At 38.2% G+C, this 23,072-nt stretch overlaps 1 protein-coding gene across 2 annotated transcripts in view; it reads left to right on the forward strand.

The window, feature by feature from the left end:
• ADCY8 (adenylate cyclase 8) overlaps positions 1-23,072 on the forward strand; it is a 118,315-nt gene that overhangs the window by 92,990 nt on the left and 2,253 nt on the right. For both annotated transcript variants that reach the window (XM_068180999.1, XM_068181009.1), the window contains 7 exons: positions 1,060-1,149; positions 2,481-2,653; positions 5,495-5,576; positions 9,983-10,141; positions 13,816-13,962; positions 19,556-19,648; positions 21,813-21,927. In XM_068180999.1, coding sequence (XP_068037100.1) covers positions 1,060-1,149; positions 2,481-2,653; positions 5,495-5,576; positions 9,983-10,141; positions 13,816-13,962; positions 19,556-19,648; positions 21,813-21,927 — 859 coding nt within the window. The remainder of the gene's footprint in view (positions 1-1,059; positions 1,150-2,480; positions 2,654-5,494; positions 5,577-9,982; positions 10,142-13,815; positions 13,963-19,555; positions 19,649-21,812; positions 21,928-23,072) is intronic.

The raw sequence follows: 23,072 nt of genomic DNA on the forward strand, positions 1-23,072 counted from the left end.
CTTTAAAAAAACACCTGTTCTTGTTCTTGTGACATTTTGCCCTGCAGAGAGGCGTTCTATACCTCATAAGTTTTCAGAAGGTACCATTAATTGTCTGGTGTCACAGAAGAGTGCACAGCCAGCCAGGTAATACTCCTGCACTGCAGAGATGGCTGTGTGGCTAAAAGAACAAACAAAAGAGTCCCAGGTTCAAAATTAATTGGAATTTAATGATAAGAAATTGGTCCTCATTAAATGAATTCTTTAACTATTGGGTAAAAAGACCTCTAATTAGCTTGTACACACCAGGTTGATGACATGACCTATTATAGTCACCCAGAGCAAATAAATATATGACAGGAGACTCCATCTGCTTTAAGTGTCAAAATATGAAGCAATTAATGATTTTTTTCTTCATTTTAAGACCATAATGTATTCCAACTTGACAATGGTTGGAAATACCATTAAAATCAATGCAGGTCATAACAACAAAAAGCAATATTACGTTATCATAACCATAGTTTCATGAGTGACTTTTTATTCCCTCCCATTCTAAGCATCACAGTTGCTGTTCTGGGACCACATCATGTTTGGTACAACCAGGTCTGTGTGATATCATGAAAATGAAGGCTGGATGTCCTGTATCCAAAAAGATAACACTATCCATAGCAGATTAAAACAGCTTGCAGAAAAGGCACACATTCAATCTGATTTTGTGCTCCCATTTAAATAATTTTCTCTATAGTTTATAACAAAGTCTAAGCACTTTAAGAGGTCATTTTTAAGAGTCCAACAGGAGTCCTCTGGAAGTCCCAGAGAAGCTCATCTTTCCACTCTGAAAAGAGAGCATAGGGAGGCTACTCAGATGTTGAATATCTGCAGCACAAATAGCTCCCCCTTTTCCATTTCATCTCCACAGTATGTCTTCTTACTGTCCATTTATTCAGCCCTTGGTGCCAGGTGGAGAGCTGGCATGGAGAGCAGCAGGTCAGCCAGTCCCAGCCCTGAACCCAGACAGCCAGACAAGCAGTTAGTCACCAGTGCACAGCGTGGCCCTGATATTGTTTTATTTCTTCACAGCTGTGGTGTGATTTTGACAAACCAATAGCCCTGAAGAACCAGACCTTCAATTCCTCTGCCTCTTTTACGGACATCTGTTCCTGTCCTGAGGTATTTCTGAGGGTACTTTTGAATCTGAGTTGTGGATCCACAAAGGTTATATGGCAACCACTACCTTGTGCTGGAGTCAGGGGCTCAACACTGTCAAGAAGGGAATATTTCCATATGTTGATAGAAAAAGCAGAGGCTGTTTACAGAAGGAATTAACCTTAAAATCTAATGGGGCATTACAAATAAAATTTAACCTTTGAACATTATACAGAACCTTTATGCTAGGAACACACCTAGCAATGATTCAATGAACCTAGTGCAATAAAACACACTACCTAATTTACATGAATGTAATGGAGAGCAGAACTTCTTACATGACAAAGATAGTAGTTAGTCTGCTATGGTTATTTTAAGATTGGTTTTGGAGAAAAAAAAAAAAAGAAACCCTCTCTAAGATGAGCAAGCAGGCAACAAAATCAATGTGTTGGTCATGTGTAGATAAGAGAAGTATGTTGCTTAGAAAGTCATATGGCAGTGTCATGATACTGCCAGCAGTATGCTCTCAACAGCAGGGATGCAGACTTTCCTACAGAGAAACTTCACTAAAGAAAAGCTGTACCCAGAAAAATGAATACGATAGCTCCTAAAGCTGTGTGATTGGAGTTAATTTAAACTACATTTGGACTGTGGGTGTTGATGTTGCTATTTTAAGTCTGAACAGCTCATGACCATGATTGTCTCTCTCTATCCAGTATCAGCTGCATGGATTGCATTTGGCAGATGACTAATCATTGAGAAAAATGAAACAATGAAAAGATTAGAAAATAAGATATGAATAAAACTTCCAGACATCACATTTTAAGAGAGTAATGTAACCAAGCTAGACCTACAATATTAAAAATAAAAAAAAAAGTGAAAATAAAGTCCAAATCTGTGGCTTTATCCTCTCTCTTCAGTAGCATGGGAAGAATTAAAGTAGAAATACGATTCTCCCATCCTGAGTATTTTGTGGGTCTTGTGGAAATTTAGACTCCAAAGGAATATAAATTGTTTTCTCCCAGTAGACTTTACAGTAGCAAACTACTGCATGCAGAATCTCTCCCTTTCCTCTTTTAATTATAGAGGATGCTGTTTCCCTTATAATGCAATGAAAATACTGTAAAGGCACAGAAAACTATCTCTGCTGACATGGAGGTACAATGAAAAATAAAGAATTTGTAATTTCACTTCTATTTTGGCAAAACACTTATTTTCAAAGTGCCCTGGGCCCTTAAAGGACTTAGCTGAACACTGAAATCCAAAATAATCTTTCCATACTTCTGGTTACTTGATTGTTTACATAGATGCTTATCTCTGATCATCAAAATTAACCAGTGCTGTTTTCTGTTCAGTATTTTGTCTTCACTGGTGTGCTGGCAATGGTGACTTGTGCAGTCTTTCTTCGTCTCAACTCTGTCCTGAAGCTGGCAGTACTTCTCATCATGATTGCGATCTACTCTCTGCTGACTGAAACCATTTATGCTTCCCTTTTTCTGCAATATGACAACTTTAACCACAATGGAGAGTAAGTGTCCACAGCCCCCTTCAGCAACTCCTTTTTCTTAAGGTGATGGTTCAAGTCTTGCCAGAGTATGAGTGTATTGGATAGCACCATAGCTAAATATGGAGTGATGGTTGCAACAGGCAATTACTAATTCAAATGTTTCTTTCTCAAGCCTTTTTATTAAAATGTTCCTTTCAAGAGGGCATTTAAATAGTGATCAGGACTTGTATTTCATATCTCGTATAGTCTATCAATATTGACTAAAAATATGCATTGCAATGCACATAACTTGGTAATTTCTATTCTTGAAAACTCCAGAGATACCAGTCGAAAATTTCCTCTCAGTTTAAGAAAAGAGTGAACAATTGATTTTTTAGAATAAAATCGAAACAAATAATGTGCAGTTGTGAAAGATATAAGGAATACAGGCATGATTTGTAGAAGAATACTGGAAGGACATGCTCCTCCTCCTCCTCCTCCTCCTCCTCCTCCTGCTCCTCCTCCCAGGTTTTTTTTCCCAGGAAGAGGAACTGAAGAGAACAGAAGAACCACAATGATTTGCAGAGTCAGAGATGCAATTAGTGTTGCAATAACTGAATCTAGAGCAGCAGTAATTTAAATCATTCAGAAAAACAATTCTTCAGTCTTTGATACTTGACCAGGGTAGTATTGCAGTTGTCTGTGCTTGTACATGCAGATAAAGATGCTCAGAGTGAGAGAAAAGCAGGGATCTGCAGGACAATTAATTTTCACAACAGCCACGTCCTTACACATAGAGAGGTTCTGCATGCATATCTTTCCTTACTTGCTTCCTACAGTACCAAGGTACCAGAGACTTGGGGTGTAATTCCTTTTTCTAATGTTAATTATCATCCTACAGACATATCATATATCCAGAACAGACCCCAGCAAATCTGACAAACAGCAGTAAGCAAAACTTTAGCTAAGTAACTAGAAGTAGAAATCATTATAATTGTCACTAACCAGGCATGGCAAAGAATCTCCTTTGTGTGAAAAGCTTGAAGAATTCAGAGTAGCCTCTATTCCCTGTTAATAAAACTCTCTGGGGACTGTTATTACAGAAGAGTGCGAAAGAGGCAGGAATATTCCCTGGAGTAGCCAACAGCCCAAGACATAGGGAAATCAGCTGAGATGCTCCACTCTCACAACAAGGATATGAACTTAAGCTCTGATATTAGGGAGAATGAAGTTCAAGATTGTGTGCCCGGAAAATTGGTTTTTTAGCTATAAAAATAATAATTTGAATAAAAGGGTTTGCAGCTCCTTACAAAACTCATCCAGCTATGGTGGGTATAGCTACAACACCACAATATGCAATAACAGGTGTGTTTATGACTAAGACCTTTAAGGCTCCTGCCTTTAGCCAGCGTACAAGGGGTCCTTTTGGAATGTGTTCATTTGGAGGTTGTATTTTGGGCAACTTCAAAATAGGTAACATTTGAATTCCAGTATATTTGCAGATGACAAGGTCACATCCTGCTTGCTTTTGCTCTGTATTGATGACTCACCCTATAGCAGCACATTTCCAGCACAGTAAATTCATTAGGACCACAAGGGCAGTTCAGTTATCTCTCTCACTAGAAATTTTCATTTTGGTTTAGTCTCAAGTTCTGCTCTTTCTTTCTCTAATTTCTCTGTCATAGGAGTCCTCTGACAAATAACATTCCGTACTTCTTTAAAAATTACTGTGGAAAACAGATCCAGTACCTGGACTTTGCTTTGTTCTTAGATCTCAAGACATTCTAAAGATTGTCCCAAAATCTCTTCCAATCTCTGGTCCTTATTTACTCATTTATTATTATTTTTAAAATTTCAAGGTTTTATCACCACATAACCACTTCCTTTTCTCATCTCCCTTCAACAAAATAATTTACAAGTATCTCTATTTAATTCAACTCCAATTTTTTCTTTCTCTCATTTGCTTTACTATAAGTTTGGCTCTACCATTTCCCCAGCCCCTTTTGTCTGTTCCCTGGGAAACATGCTTTAAAAAAAAAAACCACCCTGGCATACAGAGATATTTTCTTCAGTTTTTATTCATCTTTCCACATAAGTTTAATTTCTCTCAATACTTTAAACTCCCTGTTACTGCTTTTAACCTCTCTCATTTTATTTTAAAATTTCTTTTGCGCTCCATGCACAGCACCTCAGTGATTTCATACAGCAGATTTCATACAGCCAATACCTGCTTGGCTCATCTTCTCTGCTTCCCTGTGGTCTGCAAGGGTTTCCTTTATATCCCTTGTCACAGGCTTCTCTGGTGTCCTCTTTGTAGCTCAGTAAAACCAGTCCTAGCTACTGCTTGCCATTTTTTTGGTCCTCTTTTAATCCATGCTATATCCCTGTCATCTCCAAACCCTTTTCACAATATGGGGATGTTTCATTTCAGCTCCTGACTTGGAGTTCATCCTTTATCTCTAGCCTTATTCACTGGGCTTTTGCTTTCACAGCCTGGAGGTTTCCCTTTGTCAGCTCCACCTCGACCTTTCCCCACCACGATGTCACCTCCTGCACCCCACAGATGCTGTTTCCAAGCTCCCAGGAAGAGACTGACTGACACACAGCTTGCAAATCACATTTGAAAGTGAAAGCTCATCACCTCCTGTGTACCTCCTGTAGGCTACAATTTAGTTACTTAAGATGTGTCTCCAAACAGGGAGCTCTCCAATTACACTCCTGTTCTCTTGAACTAATTACTGCTAAATTAAATTTTCAAATACAGAGTATTTTTTTTTAATGAACAACAAAAATTATCACTTATGAAATGAAACTTCTGAACAATTACAACACTGGAAAATAAATAACTGTATTTTACTTTATTGTTTGTTTGGTTTTCTCCAGCACAGACTTCCTGGGTACAAAGGAGGCGTCTTTACTACTGATGGCAATGTTCCTTTTAGCTGTATTTTATCATGGTCAACAGGTAATGCAAACATTTTATTCAACCTTTCCCTTTGTCCCTTGCAATTACAAGATGTGACAACAATTACTTTTAAAATACTGTCTGCCTTTTTACCCTCTTGAGCATATGACCTTTCACAATTTAATAAACCATATGCAGAATCTGATTAAAGAAACCCCACATCTGACACTGTCTAGCATTCTTAAAGAACATGTGCAATATTCTATTCAGCAATACTCAAATTATATTAAATTTTCTTTTTGAAGGAACAAACAGGACACCATTATTTTAGACATTTGTGCAGTTCTGGAGGCACCTGACAGCTTCAGTGTACTTGAGTATGCATAAACCCAAAATATAGAGAGGGAATAAAACCCAGTAAATAATGAAACTACAGGAAATAGCTTATTCTGTTTATAGAGAAAAACCAACAGACTCAAGGAAATGAGGAAAATTTGGGTTAAGCACCAGTACTTACTCATCTGTGTCATGGACCACTTACAAGAATCCTTTCACACTGACCTAGATCTTAAACAGGATTTAGGGGCCTCAGAGCTTTAGGACTGTCATCCTTGAGGAGGAATTGAGAAACTAGGTATTTCAGGAATACATACACAATGTACAGGGAGAGAGAACTATGGCAAATTTAGATTTAAAATGACAAATGCATTGAATAAAAACCAGCTAAAGCAGGGTGTTTTCTCCACAGTGTTTCTGGCTCTCAAGCTCTGGATGTGAAACATGCTGAGTTGAGGCAGTTTCTAATCGCAAAAAGCAAGGGGTACACTGTTTTAAAGAAAGCACCAAGCACAGTTGCCTTTAGACATTGTTAGACTTGCCTAAAGGTTTTCCCCTCAAGACCATTAGGCTGATAAATTCCAGCATTTCTCAATCCTCCTGGAATGTGGTAGTAAGAGAGGAATGAAGCTGTGATGAATAAGACAATATTATACACTTTATTACAATAATTTTCTAAACTGTCCCAGAAGTCAGAGCCTCCATTCCTTCCACATGAATGTAAAAAGAAACCACCACCTAAATATTCTATTAATTTTCCTACTGTTTATCTTCTCTTTGGGGGAATGAGGAATGAGTGAGTAGGGGAAGCAAGGGATGAAATACGTTTTGCGCAATGCACACATCTAAATTTGATGGAAATGAACTGTGACATGTCTTCACCACGACATAAAGTCCACTTAGGAATAATATGGAACAAATAAGAACCGAACAACTCAAATTTGGGATAAGCCTTATAGTATTCCCAATGATTATTAACATAAGTCAAGATAAAAATCTCAGGCTTGGGAATCAGCCAAGGTACTAAGAAAAACATCACTAGACAAGTTTAGGTGGAGTAAGAATTAGGCTGAAGCCAGGCAATGCTCTTCAGGATCCCAATCCTGAGTGTAAATGTCTGTCTTCTACAAAAGCCTGATCTGGGGGGTTTAAGAGTGTTTTCCAGCCCAGAGGCCTGTAAACAGAGCACAAGTTATTTTCCATTTTATTAACCTTTCTGGTTACATAAAACAGGATGGCTGCACTAAAACTGCCCTTGGAAATGGTCCCTGAGATGTGCTAAATCCAGCATGCTCTCCCAAATGATTCATAAGGCCAGTCTATCAATTTAACAGCATCCAAAGGCAGAGTCCAGGGACATTTCATTGAATTGCTTAATTTCTTATTATTAACCTGAAGATTTCTGTATAGCTATCAACTTATATATATATAAAAGTTCCATTCAAACCACATTAAAAAAAAAAAACCAAAACCTTTTCTAAAGTGTGAATTGAGGAGCACATTAAGTCCAATAAAGCTGTCCTCCAGCATGTCTTCCCAGCTCACAAGCTGCACAAGTTATCTGAAGTAGAATAGCTTAAAACTTGTCTTATTCTAGGTGGATTTACTGAAAAGGATTATTTTTGTAAGATATTTATGGATGTTCATTTTTTTTAATAATTAACTATTGGGTTTTTTTTTAATCTATTGTGATTTAAAGTTAATGCCATATTTAGCACCCAAAATTTAAAATGAAATTTGAGAAAAACGTGTGTAGTACCATTTTATTAGATTTAATTTAATTGCATGTGACAATTGTCTGCAGAGAGGCTGGGTAGAGGAAATAATGTTAGGGTTTCTGTGTAATACAACTCTCTTTTTTTCACTAACTATTGTAATTAAAGGTGTTTCTTAAAGCTACATATCAGGGCAGGAAAACATGGACACTTTGGGATTTAAATCCAGGAATATTTCTTTAGAAAATCAAATAACAGACCTTAAATTCAACCCTACAATTCTTTTAGTTTTAGCAAATATAAGATCTTAGCAAAACATCTTAATAGTTTCAATTTTCAAATCTCGTATATATCACTCTTTATGAGCTGATAGTGTCATCTTGATAGTCCACTGATGATGAAAGAAAAGTATTTCATGTTAAATGTGATCATAAATAACCAGAACGATGTTATCTAAAATGTAAAGATTAGCTGCTGCTATTCTGAGCTAGGCTTAGAGATGTGACATTTCCCTGTAGAGCAGCATAAAAAATCAACTCTGAAAAACTACCACAGTTTTTTGCCAAGCTCTTATTGTAGTAGCATTAAATATCTTAAAGCATCAAAGGACTCAAAATACAGTAGCAGCTCCTATTTGAAGTCAATATTTGAAACACTTTTAGAGCTCCTTGAAAACTTACAGATAATTTTTTCTTCTCAGTTAGTTGATAGAGATAAAAGCCAGTTATCTGGTATGGGCTCTGTCTTCTAGCATAAAAGAAAGCCAAAGGAAAGAGAAAAAGGTTGAAAAATGTGTTTAAAATACTCTTTCCTGACAGTCATTTTTTGTTGCCATTAATTCAGGGGATTAATGGTCACAAGACAGAAGATCAACATATCAGTAGAAAAAAGTTTGTTTATAAAGCTGGCTACAGCACCCAGAGGGCAAGTAAATCACTGCCAAGTTGCATACAGGTTTTGGATATTTATATCAAGCCATGGTCACTTTTAACTTTTAGGAAGGAAAGCTCCCTAGAGTACAACCAACATACAAGGTCCCTTGCAAAGTGCTTTGCTTTTTCTCTCCTGAAGAGTTTGCCATTCATGACTGCTGCTGACTAAAACTGTGGCCAAGATGAGTCACTAAACAATGCCTGAACCCCCTCTTAGTCATTCCCACCCACTGCAGGCTGCTCCTTTATTTTAGTTTGGTATATGAATTGTATTTCAAAAAATTTCTCTATCCCAGCACCTTCTGATATCTTTCAAAATTGTAAAATTAATCTATTTGCTGGCACAATACACTTCTTTGCTGGCTGCTATCATCTCTGGTTGGAGCATCTCAAACCTCACAAATAAATGTTCTCTTTCAGTTTACTAACTATATATACATATATATATATATATTTCCATCCTTTTCAGTAATACTGTAGCTTAATAAGTCATCCCTTGCACAAGCTACAGTATCCGGTGCCTTGAAACCTGCTTAAAACTCTGCTTCAATGTGATGAACACAAAATCTCTGGCAGTATTGGGTTGTCCATGTGCTGACACACACGTGCCTCTCAGGCAAGTGACACGATGCTTCAACATGTTCCCTGCTTCAGCTAGCAGACAGTTGCCATTCATACTCAAATAAATAAGAATTTATATATATCTCAGCAATGCACATATATGTATGCATGTATAAGGTCTGCTGTGCGCAGATTTTGTTCTGCACACACAGCGCACTGGAAATCATTTCACTTCAGTTTTTAGCTGCAGGCAGTGAGACTTTGCATGGATAAACTGTGATTGTAGACTCTGATCCCACAATACAGGCACAGAGTATTGGAGGGATGACAAATAGCATGTTCTCCATTATTTTTTATAAGATTAAAGTTGCAAATAACTGTATGTCCCAACAGTATAACTATATCATTTTTCTGCCACAGATTTGGACGTTCTCTTTGGGAATACTTTGGGCTGTTATGCAGAGTTTTGCTGAAAGATGTTAATTCTTGAGAAGGACATCCTTGCCAAGAGTTTAGAGTTAGCCTTATGCTAATTTTGTATTTAATTTGAAAATACTTATGAAAAAGGGAACATATTTATTTCATATCAATACCTGCCAATACCTTATCTCCTGTCAGACTCCATTATCTAAATAATAAGGATATGCTTAAAGGGAAAATAATTTGGTGACAGTTTATATCCACTGACCATAGCAGTAATATGACAAATATTATTTTGCTCAAGATTACTCTGAAAGTCTCACTGTATATAAGGCAAAGAATAAAATCTCTTTTTCTGGCAAGAAAATCATATTGTTTCAGAGATCTTCAGCAGCACTGAAGGCGGTTACATGTCAGGAGCAGTCTGCCAGGATGGCAATACAATCTCTACTCTTATCTTGTCAGGTTTTATTTTTGCCTCTTTTTCTTTCTGAAACTACAGCTTGAATACACAGCAAGGCTGGATTTTCTGTGGCGTGTTCAAGCAAAAGAAGAAATCAATGAGATGAAGGAGCTGAGGGAGCACAATGAAAACATGCTAAGGAATATTTTACCCAGTCATGTTGCCCGTCACTTCCTGGAGAAGGATCGGGATAATGAAGTATGTGTCAATTTTCTGATATTTTTGTCTAATTAGTAAAAGAAAAATAGGTCTGGTAGGAAATTGTTGAAACTCATTTCTCGGTAGGATTCATTGCAAAAACACTGCCAATATTTGGTATCTGATCAACATTGAAAATAATCATGTTTTGAAGTAAAGGTTCTAGGACCACACCCAGAGTGATGTTTCCACGTTCTGAACTCACCAGTAGGAAACATATGGGACGCACATAGAGAAATTCTAGCAATAATTCACCAAGATGGTTATGGGACTGGGGGACATAACACGTGAGGAGAGGCTGACACACCTGAGATCTTACAACTTTAAGAAGAAAAGACTGAAAGAGCATCTCATTGTTGCCTTCAAGTACCTAATGAGTGTTTATAAAGAAATTATTAGGGGCCTGGAACATCTCTCTTATGAGGAGACACTTGGGAAGAGAAGACTGAGAAGGGATCTCATTATTGCATTTACATGTCTCCAAGGCAGGTACCAAGAGGATGGTGCCAGGCTCTTTTCAGTGGTGCCCAGGGACAGAACAAGTATCAATGGCAGTAAATTAAAACACAAGATGTTCCACCTCAGCATGAGGAAGAACTGCTTTGCTTAGAGGGTGGCAGGCCCCTGGAAGAGGCTGCTCACAGAGGTCATGGAGTCTCCCTCTCTGGAGACATTCCAAACCCACCTTGATGCATTCCTGTGTAGCCTGCTCTAGGTGACCTGCCTGGGCAGGGGGGTTGACCTGGATGACCTCCAGAGGTCCCTTCCAACTCCAGAAATTCCATGATTCTGTAGTTTTGTGATTCTGTGAAGGCTGAGCAGGGCTCAGCCCTCAAATCAAAAAGGCTGTGAAAGACTTATCTAATTGGTCCTGCTTAGAAAGCAAATTGTACTAAATGAGATTCAGAACTCTGTTCCAATCTCTGAGTGTATGAAAATCTAGTATTTGAGTCTATGAAAATCTACTATTAATAAAAAGATATGTGAATTTAACAGAATGTCTGTGCAAGTTTATGATAGCCCAGTGTTGCACAAGTATTATTAGAGCCCTGACAGTGACCGTGGAAGGAACAAGCTGCAACAGACCTGAGGCTCTCATATCTGCAGACACAAGAGAACATTTTTGCCATTTCATATTGCCCCTGAATTGCCTGTTTGTGGCAGATAACAAAACACCCATTTCAGCAACAGTTTGTGGCTATGTTCCTAAAAAGTGTTTGCAGTACACAAAGAAAAGCATGATAATGGAGTCTCTGAATATTTCTAAAATGAAGCTTGAAGATGGATAAAGTAAATTTTAGAATTTGTTTCTGATAGCAGCAGTAAGTCACTTACTCCTCATTAGAAACAAAGTAAATGCATATTATAATATTACATACATATTAAGGTACTGTATGATGAAATTGGATTTTTTTCATGCAATGTTGGAATTATCTTTTATAATGGGAAAGAATGTTGCAAGATTCACTTTGCCAGCATTGACATATCTACTGATCATGCAGCAAAAAGGAATTAAGGCTACCATTTTCTGTTGTACATTTTGGAAATGCATGTAGGCAGACTAATTAGACTGCACAATGAGGAATCATTGTGTTCTGATTTCAAGTATCACCTAGGGAAGGATGACACAGTGAGAAGCTCCAAGAAAAAGCACTTTAGAAATCACTCTTGAGAAATTTTAAACTCTGCGGGTATGAAAGTGCCGTAGAAACACTGCTATGCACATGAGAAAATGTGAGTGTGAAAGGAACCAGGTTCAAATGTTTCATTGCAAGTGGAGCAGACCTTGATATCAGTCAACAATGTGTTCTGGCATATCTGCATTATGGATTTTCACTGAATAAGTTTCCCATCTTACACTTTCATTCATGTACGGTCACATGCATAATAATCTTCAGAAGCAAGCAGATGCCCCATGGATCACTGCTGATGCTTCAATAATTTGCCACTGAATTAAATTCCACCAACCCTGCTTTTTGTAAGGCAATTTCCAGAGTAACTATAGTTGGGGATGATTTATGCATGAGCTGGCAGACAGAAAAATCTACTAGATTTCAGTGCAATCAATCCTGCAGTTCATGTCTGGCTATTAAGTTAATTTCTCCGCTCTCAAAAAAATGAATTCCCAAATATGTACTGTAGAAATTTCTTATGGATGTTTTATTTCTGTCCTTATGCTTCTTACCAAAAATAGAAAAATGGAGCAACTGAAGGCTCAGGCAGTTGTTTTCTATCTTCATGATCCAAGGCACGAGTATGGCTGAGTGTATTCGTGCTTCTCCTAGCACACATTGTCAGATCTTTCATAAGCACCCAGAAATTAATGTGTGTATTAACTTTTTCTGTACCCACAAAAGGGAATAAGAGTGTTCTTAGGGTATGGCTTCCACAACCCTGAAGATGCTCTTCAGTGAAACAAAGTGTAAGGGCAGGAAGGGAATCAATCATGTTTTCTCAATCAAAGCTTTGCAGTGGCTTTGCAAACTAAAAGAATTTCCCCACATCTACTCTAAGACACATTGCAAAAGAGCCTGGATAAGTAGAAGCATTAGCAGCATATCAAAGAGCAGAACAGAGGTTCAGGATTCTTTTTTAGGGAGAAGCAGGATGAAGAAAGAAGGGCCTGAATTGTTCATGTCAAGTGTATGGCAATCAGCAGTAAATATTTTTATCACGAAACCAGTGCATTAACACTTCTTAAAGCCACTAACAAGAATGTTGAGAAAAGATGACATAAGAAAAGTTCATAAACAGAAATGGAAGTGTCCACCATTAGCTAAAACTACAGAAGTTGAAGCCAGGAAAATCAAAGGAGAATACATATGATGGTGGTATATTAGCTGCAAGAAAAGCATACCAGGAGTTATGGTAGCAATCCCTGGAATCTTTAAAGTTGAAGTTAGTGTTTTTTCCTAAAAATTAGCTTTACTTCAGACAAGAACTGTCTACATTTTCACATATGTAATGACACAAGTCCATTCATAAATAAATTTGTCATTCAGTACCAGAGTGAATTATATGAATAATGTAAGTGGAAGCTTATTCCAGGGCATACTTTATCCTAATAGCCTTCTGTAACTGATCCCTTATAATTTGCTTTCTGTCCTCCCCAGTAACTCTATTACCACTCCCACTTCTGTTTCTCCCTCCTTTTGAGCCCTAAAAGCAGGAACATCTCCCAGAGCCAGGCAACCAAAGAGGTCCACAGCCACCTTAGGTGAACCAGAGTTTACCAGAGAGTAAAGTTTTTCTGAAAACTTCTGAAAAAACAAACTTGTAAAGAGCTGCAGTAATGTGAAGTACAAATTATCCACCAGAAAATGTGATAACTGGTATTTGTACTTGACAATGAATCCTTAATGTATTCAAGTCATTCCTCATATAAATCAAAAGCAAAATTTCCATTTCACTTTTGCTGGTGTAGCTCCTTGACCTGAGAAGCAGAAAGAGAAGGCATTCAAAGAAAGGGAAAACCCTGCATATAATCTGCAATAAAAACATTAAGAGCTGTCAGCCTCCTCCTGTTGAACCTGGCTAGCCCTTAATATACTCATGCCAACATCAGATTTTAAGGTATCATAATGCATGGAAATATTAAGAAAGCTATTTTAATTGCTGCCAATTACATTTTCTCCATTATGTTAACACTTCATTTTTCCTCATTGTTTTTTCAGGAATTATACTCTCAATCCTATGATGCTGTTGGTGTGATGTTTGCTTCTATTCCTGGATTTGCTGACTTTTATTCCCAGACTGAGATGAATAACCAAGGAGTAGAATGTCTGCGCTTACTGAATGAAATCATTGCAGACTTTGATGAGGTAATGCCAGCTACTAGAGGAACCCTGATAGTGTTTAACTATGAGTTTATAAATGGCAAATATGTCATCCTAAATTATCAAATTTGGTAATTATTTTGCTTCCAATAGTTCTCTGATTTTTTTTCCTCAAATTACAATTGTCTGGTTTGCTTTTTTGCCCTTCATCCTGCCAAACATTGTTCTGAATGATCTAACGAGATAGAGAATGAAAGCAATACTCAAGTATAAACATCCATAGAAGCACAAATCTGCACCAGAGTATCTGAAAGTAGAAAATACTTCAGTTCTGTAGAAGAAAGAAGTATGAACATATCTGCAACTGTTCTGAAAAATAGTGGTCTAAATACAAACAGGTTAGAGGTGTTGCTTTAAAGGTGTTGATTGAGGAGACTCAATGAATATTAGAGTAAAACAGTGTCCAGTTAAATGTGAAGCACACAGCTCAGAAGCAAGTGTTAGGTAGAGAATGAAAGGTAGTGGTGACATATTAACTGAAAAGACTTGTCTGGTTAGGATTTTATAGAGAGATAAATTAAATTCAGCTGCTTGTTTCACTGAAGAATTCACAGGTGAAGGGATACATTTTTTAAGGGAAAGGACAGAGAAAGGAAAAATAATTTCTTTAGGTATTCTGTCCAGTTAATTTCAGAAAAGGAGCTGAAGAGGGGACAAGATAAAAAGGAGAAGAGAAGTCATATCCCCATTGTAGCAATTACGAAAACCTGGTAATTGAAGAGGAAGTCAGGATAAATTTGCATACTCTGCAAAGTAGTTTGTAAGGAAGCTTAGACAGGTAGTATCATGTCCTGAAATGAGCCCAAGAGGAATTAAGAAAGGAGACAAAGCATAGGCCAATGAAGAGCTTTAAAAAATATTCAAAACAAGGAAGGATATAAAAATACTGCCAAAATTACCTAGCAGAGAGAATTTTAACCTCTGTACTGCAGGCAGTTTTCAGGAGAGTGTAGCCCTCCTGAGATCCCTGAGTGGTAAAAATAGAATTGGAACCACCTCTACCTAGCAACAAGATTGGACCTATGCTCCAGACTGCAATGGTCCAGAGAGAAAAGAGAAGGGGAAAATATGGTATCATTGGTCTGTCACTTCCATCCTGGGCACCTGAGCATGGGGTTGCTCATAAAGATTGCACCAAGGCTAAGATTACTGACACTGAAATTAGAGTTTATCCATATAATTGGTGAGATACTAAAACTATGAGTGGGAAATAGAAGAATTCACTGGGAACACTTCCCTGTTAATTTTAACTGAGAACAAAATCTCTCCCTTATGAGAACTCTGTTGCCTGCTAAGCTCCTGCACTGCACTCCCCATGGGTATAAATGCCTGTTTCTTACCTCCAGGATCTAGCACAGCTGTCAGCATTCTTCTTGATTAATAGTTTTGTTTTTATTTCCAGATCTGATTAAAAATATTACCACTCAAATTAATTCATAGCAATAGTCTTCGTATTAAGATATTTTGTCATGCACATTCATATAATCTTCACAACAAAATTCCTTTGCTGCTGTGGCAATTACTGAAGACAAGGTTTTAATCAAAACCCTAACACAATATTACTTTCAGGCCCCTAACACCTGCTCTGTAATTAATAAAGAACTTAATTAGAGACTGTGTTATGTCCCAGACATGTTTAGTTGAAGAATAGATATGTTCTTGGTACAGGTAGCAAATGAAATTATGGGGTCCCCTGCTGACTGCTAACCTACTTGCAGCATGGTCATATCATTAGCTTACTCTGTCTAAACAATCTGAAAGGTGATATGCCAGAAAGAAGAGCTGAAAGGAGTAACCTTATCCATGGAAAAGGAACCAGAAATCATTCCAGGTGCAATGTTTCAAGGCTAGCAATGTTTCCATGTAACTGTTGACTGACACTATACAATGTCAAAATTCCTTTTTTTCCCTGTGTTCCTTGCCAAGATTGCCTGCTGTTCCAATACAGCCCTGGGAGGAAAATGCAGATCTGCCCCTCGAGAGCAGAACAGCTCTGATATCCATGGGGAAACTCTGCAAATGAACACCTCTGGAGAGGTACCCTGATGCAGAAAACTTAGCAAGGAGTGTAAGACAGAGGCACCTGATGCCATTTGATACATCCTAAGTGATTTGTGACACCCACACAGGATTGTCAGCTCCCACACTGCATTGCCAGAAAACTCATGTTCTGGAGCAGGCCACTGGAGGTGTTCAAGGCAAGAGTACTCTAGATCACACTGGACATACATGTTTAGATGACTGAATTGAGTTCCTAGGCTCAGATCACATTCTTCACTGTGAATTGCCTCTTTTCTTTACAGAGATAATAATATTAGAGATGATCGGTCTACAGGGCCAAAATTATGTTTCTGAATGGAAGCCATGGTAAAAATACAAATTTACCTGCTTTGGAAAATGTGATAGGTACATGAGAAAGAAATTTGGGTTATTTCTTCTTTTTACAGGGTTTTCCTTGTTATTGCAACACAGAAAGGTTACAGTCTGGATCTGTTACTTTGCTTTCCATGTAATAGATCTATGTCAGAGAGACAAAGACAGTTACAAAAAAAAAATAGTAAATGAATAGTGAATACTGGAACAGAACCTGTCACTGACAACTGCAGGGGGTAGGTACCCACAGAGGAGTCGATTGTGATTGAGTCTTTCTTAGGGAGTGGGAGAATGTGGTCCAAAAGTGAGTTTTGCAGAATAGGTGGTTGACTATTGTCAAAGTACAGCCTTCACTCAGTTTTCTTTTTCCCTCATGGTTCACAAATGTTTTGACTTCCAAGTTGTCCAGTATTCCTGCCAGCTGAGGCAGAACAGGAGGTGCTAGTTTCTGGACTGGCAAAAAGAAACAAATAAGAACATTGAAAACCTACCTTTTATAATTACTTGCTTTTTATATGACTGTAGTTCTAAGACACATACAGGGCTAAACTCCCTTTCTTAGAGATGTTAGACCAAAAAATTAACATTATAACATTTCTGCAGATATTATGAGTCTTGAAGGAATTTTTTTTAAATGCAATATTCTTTCTAGGCTATTTAATCTGTCATTTATGTATGTTAATGTTACAGTTGGGCTTTGTGTTTTCAGAAGAGCTTTCTTGTTCACAGATTCTTTTATATTTTCTTGTATTTTATTTATCCTACAGTGATTTACATAGTGTATATTACAACAGATATTAATATATTATGTTGCCACAAGCAGAGGTTTCAACAGAACACTGGATCCTGCTTTCAGATTCTTTGATTACTTTGCAGTTGTGTGCTATGTCCTGCAATATTCTTTTTTTGTACAATTTTGTACATGTGATCCCAGGGTCTGACCTCCACACAACCTTGGCTGTACATGAATTGCAGCATCAAACCATTAGTTTCTTTTTAGATACAAACCACATTCTAGTGTTTGAAATTGTGTCCCTGGACTATCATGTTAAATTAGCAGCCTATTTAAAATGTTTTAACAAATGGCAGCTGATTTAGGACTGAGTTGGAATATCTTTCCCCAATATCAAAATCCATCATCCTGTCATACTGTGAAGAAAGTAATTGGTAAATAGACCATTATTTGAATAAGGAAAGAATCTATTGAAGAGGTCATATAAAGCAGGGGAAAAAAGAAGCAAACAGAAGATTTGGAAGCAATAATGAATGAGGAAAAAACCCATAACTTGGGATATTTTTTTTTCTAAATTGCATCACAGCAAATGTTTTTGTTTTTTTTTTCTTTCCTAAACAGGGTAATTTTAGATATTTATTATACATTTTTAATTAGTGTGTTATTTGCTGTTGCTTCCAACAACCATCTGGAAATGAAAATATGGACTGTTTTGAAGCAAGACCATTTTCTCCCCTTGCTCAAACACATGGTGCTCTCAGACTGCTCACAGAGGCAGAGCTACAAGAAACAATTTTTTCTCTAAGAGAGCAGTTGGAAGAGCTGCCCTTGCAAGAGGGAAAGGTACACAATGGGCTGCTCTGGCAGTTTGAAGAAAAATGAGAAGCAGGTCAAGTCTTTGGACTTTCCTGGCTTGGACAAGAGCCATTAACCATATGGCTTTGTATTCCCAACGTGGAATGCTGTGCAGCCTCCCATTAGAGACAGATGGTTCCATATCTGCACACCAACAGCAAAGCTCCCGAGGCCCCGGCGCTCCGGCTGACAGGCGCTGGGGTTACTTCAGTGGCAGGGGATATTTCATGTTATGCCTTTGGTATGTTTCTCCCTTTGAATGAAATAATCCCTTTAGTGGACAGGAAATTCCAACCCAAAAGATGGAAAAAAGAATGAGCAGTGTAGAAAAAGAAAGGGGAAAAATATTTTGTTATATTTTTGCCTGACCACAAAACTACTTTTTTCCATTTAAACCCTAACTAAATTGAGCATTTAGAATTGAAATTTTTAAATTCCTTTTCTTGGTGAAGTGCTTTCTTTTTTCCTCCCATGACTTCGTAACCAAATAGATCCCTAAATTTATTAGATACCATGCAGCTTATCACAAAGTTTCACAGGGTATTTGGCATTATCACCAGCAACAAAAAATTTCCTGTGATGAGGTGATTAATGCCCATATCACACATTCTGTTGTCACTAATAGAATCCACATTTGAACTCTGCTAAAGTCTTTCAAGGAATGTAAGACTGGTTTCTATTTCATGGAAAGTCTTAAGTTAAACCATAAAAATGGACTTGGACTAGAGACCAAACTTTCACTCCCACTTCATTCAGTGCTTTAGTCGCTCAACTTAATTTTTTCTTCCTCTTCTTTCTTCTTCTCAGTCTGACAAATTCTTTCTAACACCCATAGCTATAGCAAATCCCAAATACATACAGGGATTTACCATTTCCCATTGGTTCTTGGAGTTTTTGTTAGAAGGGGAAAATACATAAATGTATAGATTGAATGATCCAATGGACATGCTGGTGTCCAGTCTGACCCTAAGTAGGGGGAAGCAGGGGAAATAAGAGGACTTGGTGTCTTACAGGATTTCTTTGGAGGCATCTATCTCCATCTGTGTGTATAGAATGGTTTGGGTGGGAAGATCATCTCATTCCAATCCCCCTGCCATGGTCAGGGACACCTTCCACTGGACCAAGTTGCTCAGAGCCCCAACCAGCTTGGTCTTGAATATTAGTCTCATCACCATAATTGCTGCTGTAGCAGCACTTACTTTGCAAACTCAGTTCCTCCAGTAGAGTTTTAGGAGCACTTTTAGGTGATCAAGTCTTCTATTCACACATACATACACAGAGAGTTTGTCTTCACTAATATTCAGTGATCATACCTCAGGAAATGCAGGGCTTGGATACATTTACATGCTGGAGTACACATGTCTTGTATTACCCATTGTGGAATTTACCAAACAGCATAATTTAGCTTGCATGCACTTAGTGAGTAGATGATGTTCCAGAGTTCCAGATCAGTGTTCCCTGGGACCCAGAATAAATTATGTACCATAACAGACTGGAAAGTGTAACGATACATTCTCACATCTTTAGAAGCATTTTGTGTTAGGAATTACAAGAAGTAATTCAGTATTTTTTATTAAAAAATATTTTAACAGTATTTTCTTTTTACATATTTATTAGTTACTAGGTGAAGAGAGATTTCAAGACATTGAAAAAATCAAAACAATTGGTAGCACGTACATGGCTGTGTCAGGATTGTCACCTGAAAAACAGGTAAGAGGATAATTTTCTTTAAGAAGCAAAGCTTGTGATTAATCTGACCATTCATATTCAAAAATATAAAAAGTGTTATCTTTATGTTGTTCATAAAACTTTTTTTGCTAAAATAAAATAGACATTTGGGGCTACTGGCAGACAGCAGTTGCACTTCTTGATGAATTTAAATGCCATCTTGTGCTTGGAACAAGAAACATATGGATTCTTTCTTCAAATTTAGGTTTATAGGAGAAAAAGAATTCCTTCCAATCACACCAATGTGAATCTAGATCAGGTCTATCTATATCTTCAGATATACTCTAAAGCCACCTCAGTAACAGACAGGAACATAACTGGCAACCTCCAATAACTGATGAAGAGAGATGATCTATTAACTGACAGTGTACTTATGCAAGTGTAATGCTGCATTTGTACTCTTTTTTGATACAGCATGTCTATAGACAGCATGATAACTACACATCAAAAGAGAGCAGGTTGTTGGTTCAACTGAAGAGCAAGCAAACCAAGCTGAGGGGATAAATAGTCACAGAGGACACACACACAGTCACAGCCATAAACATCCCATAAGTCAGATGAGAGAAATCCATTCATAATTCCACCCAAGAATTTGCCTGGAAACAAATCAGATAAGGCTCTAAAATACATCTAGTGAGAAGTCAGCTGTTGCTGAAATCTGTTTTTTTGGCAACTGGTGCCAGTCCCCAGGAAGAGCAGCACAAAAGAGGTGCAATGCCCCTGGTCGGTCACAGGCCGGGAATCAGATTTGGTCACATTGATCACAATTTCTGAAAAGCAGAAGCCAGATTATCATGAGCTTTATAAACCAGAAAATTTCCACTGTTTGTTAAGAACACATTATAAAACTTGTGGAGTGTAACAAGCTGAGCATCTCCCACCTACAGAGTAACAAGTGATGCTGACAGCTAGAAATCCATAAAACTAGATATGCATGGGATTTTTGATTGTCAAAATGCTTCCGTGTTGACATGAGCAAAGAAGGATAGAACACCAGGGAGATAGTTGGTTATAGCTACACAGCTCCTAATCACTTCCTTTAACTCTTGATGGGGTAAAAATTAATAGGGAGAAAAACTTCACTGCCTTTCCAAGACTGATTAACTCATCTCTTTTCTTGAACCATAATAGCTTAATGGAATTTTAATGGATCTTTTAAATATACTTGTCGTACGTACGTCTGCCACCTTGTCAGCACCTAAGAGGTGCAGGCTGCTGAGGGAGGTTGGCATGCTGTGAACAGAGACAGTGAAGGATAAGGACCAAGCATGGTGTGAACAGAACAGGGATGCCAAGGAGAGGTTCATGTTCAGCATTAAACACACAGGATGATGAAAACTGCAAAGGGCTGGACTGCATGACCCAGGGAGAGACTTACAATCCTTTGTACTATGAACTGGAAATTTGAAGAAGGAATTGCCTTGCTTCAGAACAGATGAGAAGACATCATACAATCATTGGGCCAAACCCACAGTCATCTGTTCTGTTGGTGTTCTTGGAAGACTAAAACCTACTGCTGGTCCCCATCTATATATTGACTGCTTTGTAGGAATGGAAATAGAAGGGAAGGAGCAGGGAGTGACTTGCCTGCCCTAAGCAAGGGCAAATAATGAGCTACAGAAGAGCCTTTTCTCTCTCCCTTAACCAACCCCAGATTGCCTGGCTTGTCCTGTTGTTCCTGTCATCATTACAACTCTGAGAGCACTTGATGATTTTCCTGGGTAATAGTTTCAGCAAAGGAGAATTACACATCCTTTACTTCTTTCACTCTACTTTGTGCTGATGTGGGTCATCCCTTGTTCTCAATAGATTTTAACCCTTGAGTCTTAGCAGTCTCAGTCCTCTCTATACTTTCTTTCTCAGCCTTAGACATGTTTCACATGCCTTGTTAATTCTCACGATTGCCTGTCAGAAAAGTTAGACATTGCTTCACAGAAAGTTACTTTCTCTGGCCCTTTAAGTTCTCTATCCAGTTATACAAGTGTAACAAAATAGGAAGCATTACCATTAACAGCAGTGTATCTCTCTTTCATCTAGAATGCTGAGGCTAGATTCCAAATTCAAACCCTTGGTACTTGTAGGAATGGGTGGCAACTGGGCAAATGCAAAACTTTATTAACATATTGGTGTATAATTTTTTCCTCAGCAATGTGAAGACAAATGGGGACACTTGTGTGCTCTGGCTGACTTCTCCATAGCTCTGAATGAAAGCATACAGGAGATCAACAAGCATTCCTTCAACAACTTTGAACTCCGGATTGGTAAGCATGGTTCAAACACCAGAGTTAAATGGGCTTTTGTCTGCAAGATTGTGACTCCACTGAGTGCACTCCAGTAACATTGCAAGGACATGCACAGTTTAGAAGAGTCTAAATACTGTATCCTCTGTTTTGAAAATTATTTAATCCCAGGCAAAGTCAGAAACATTAAATACTCTATTTGCAGAATATAGGCCCTGATTTGGGGATTGCAGGGGTTCAAAGTTTCAGTGAATTGTGAATGGGGAACATAATTAATTTACTGTCTTTAGTAAATCTTGTACTAAGAACCCATAGATATAGCACAGAAAGTGAATAGCCCCAAGACTGATACTCACACAGAGTATTAATTAATCTCCCTGCATAACATTCTTCTTCAGTAAAATGTCATTTCTCCTAAACCCTGGGAGTAGTACTTCTATTTTGCACAAAAATTGAATTCCATCTCTGACTTGACCAGTGGCAGCAGCTCTGAATTGCTGGGATGAGTAAGCAATTGTCCTGGATGGAATATCCTACATGGTTAGTGGGATAGTGTCATGGTTTAACGCTGGCGCAATGCCAGCACCCCCATGAAAATGCACCTTCCCAAATAATTGCTGTGAGATGTGATCAGGAACAAATCAGAGCAGACCCAAACTTAATAACAAAAGAAAAAGAATTTATTAAACTACTACTACTATAAAAGACACACACACTAAATCCAGGATGAAGACCCTCCAAAACACTCCTCCTCCCCCCCAAACTTAACAACAAAACCACAGTGACACACCACCCAGGATTCCCGATCAAGTTGCCACTCTTCAGATAATCAATACTCAGTCCCTCAAAGGAGAGAGGAGTCTCTCTTGCACCATAGACCCCCAGAAAACACAGTTGCCACCTCCTGTGCTTCCATGTCACACATGGCAAGCGCCCGGAGAAAATCTGCCAGATACTCTCCTTTCCATGTCACAGTGCTCTCACCACTGTGCATGGACAGACTGCTCATAGGGCTCCTTTAAGGATGCTTTGCCAAGGACCAAAAGAGACAACAGTTCAGCTTCTCATCTTGGGACTACAGTCCCCCCCATTTTCTTCCTCCCCTGGGGCCAAGGGTCTCAAGAACAGAGATCATCTTCTTCCTGAAGACAGAGGGCATCACCACA

Source organism: Anomalospiza imberbis, chromosome 1, assembly GCF_031753505.1.
Source record: "Anomalospiza imberbis isolate Cuckoo-Finch-1a 21T00152 chromosome 1, ASM3175350v1, whole genome shotgun sequence".
NCBI classification, from domain to species: Eukaryota; Metazoa; Chordata; class Aves; order Passeriformes; family Viduidae; genus Anomalospiza; species Anomalospiza imberbis.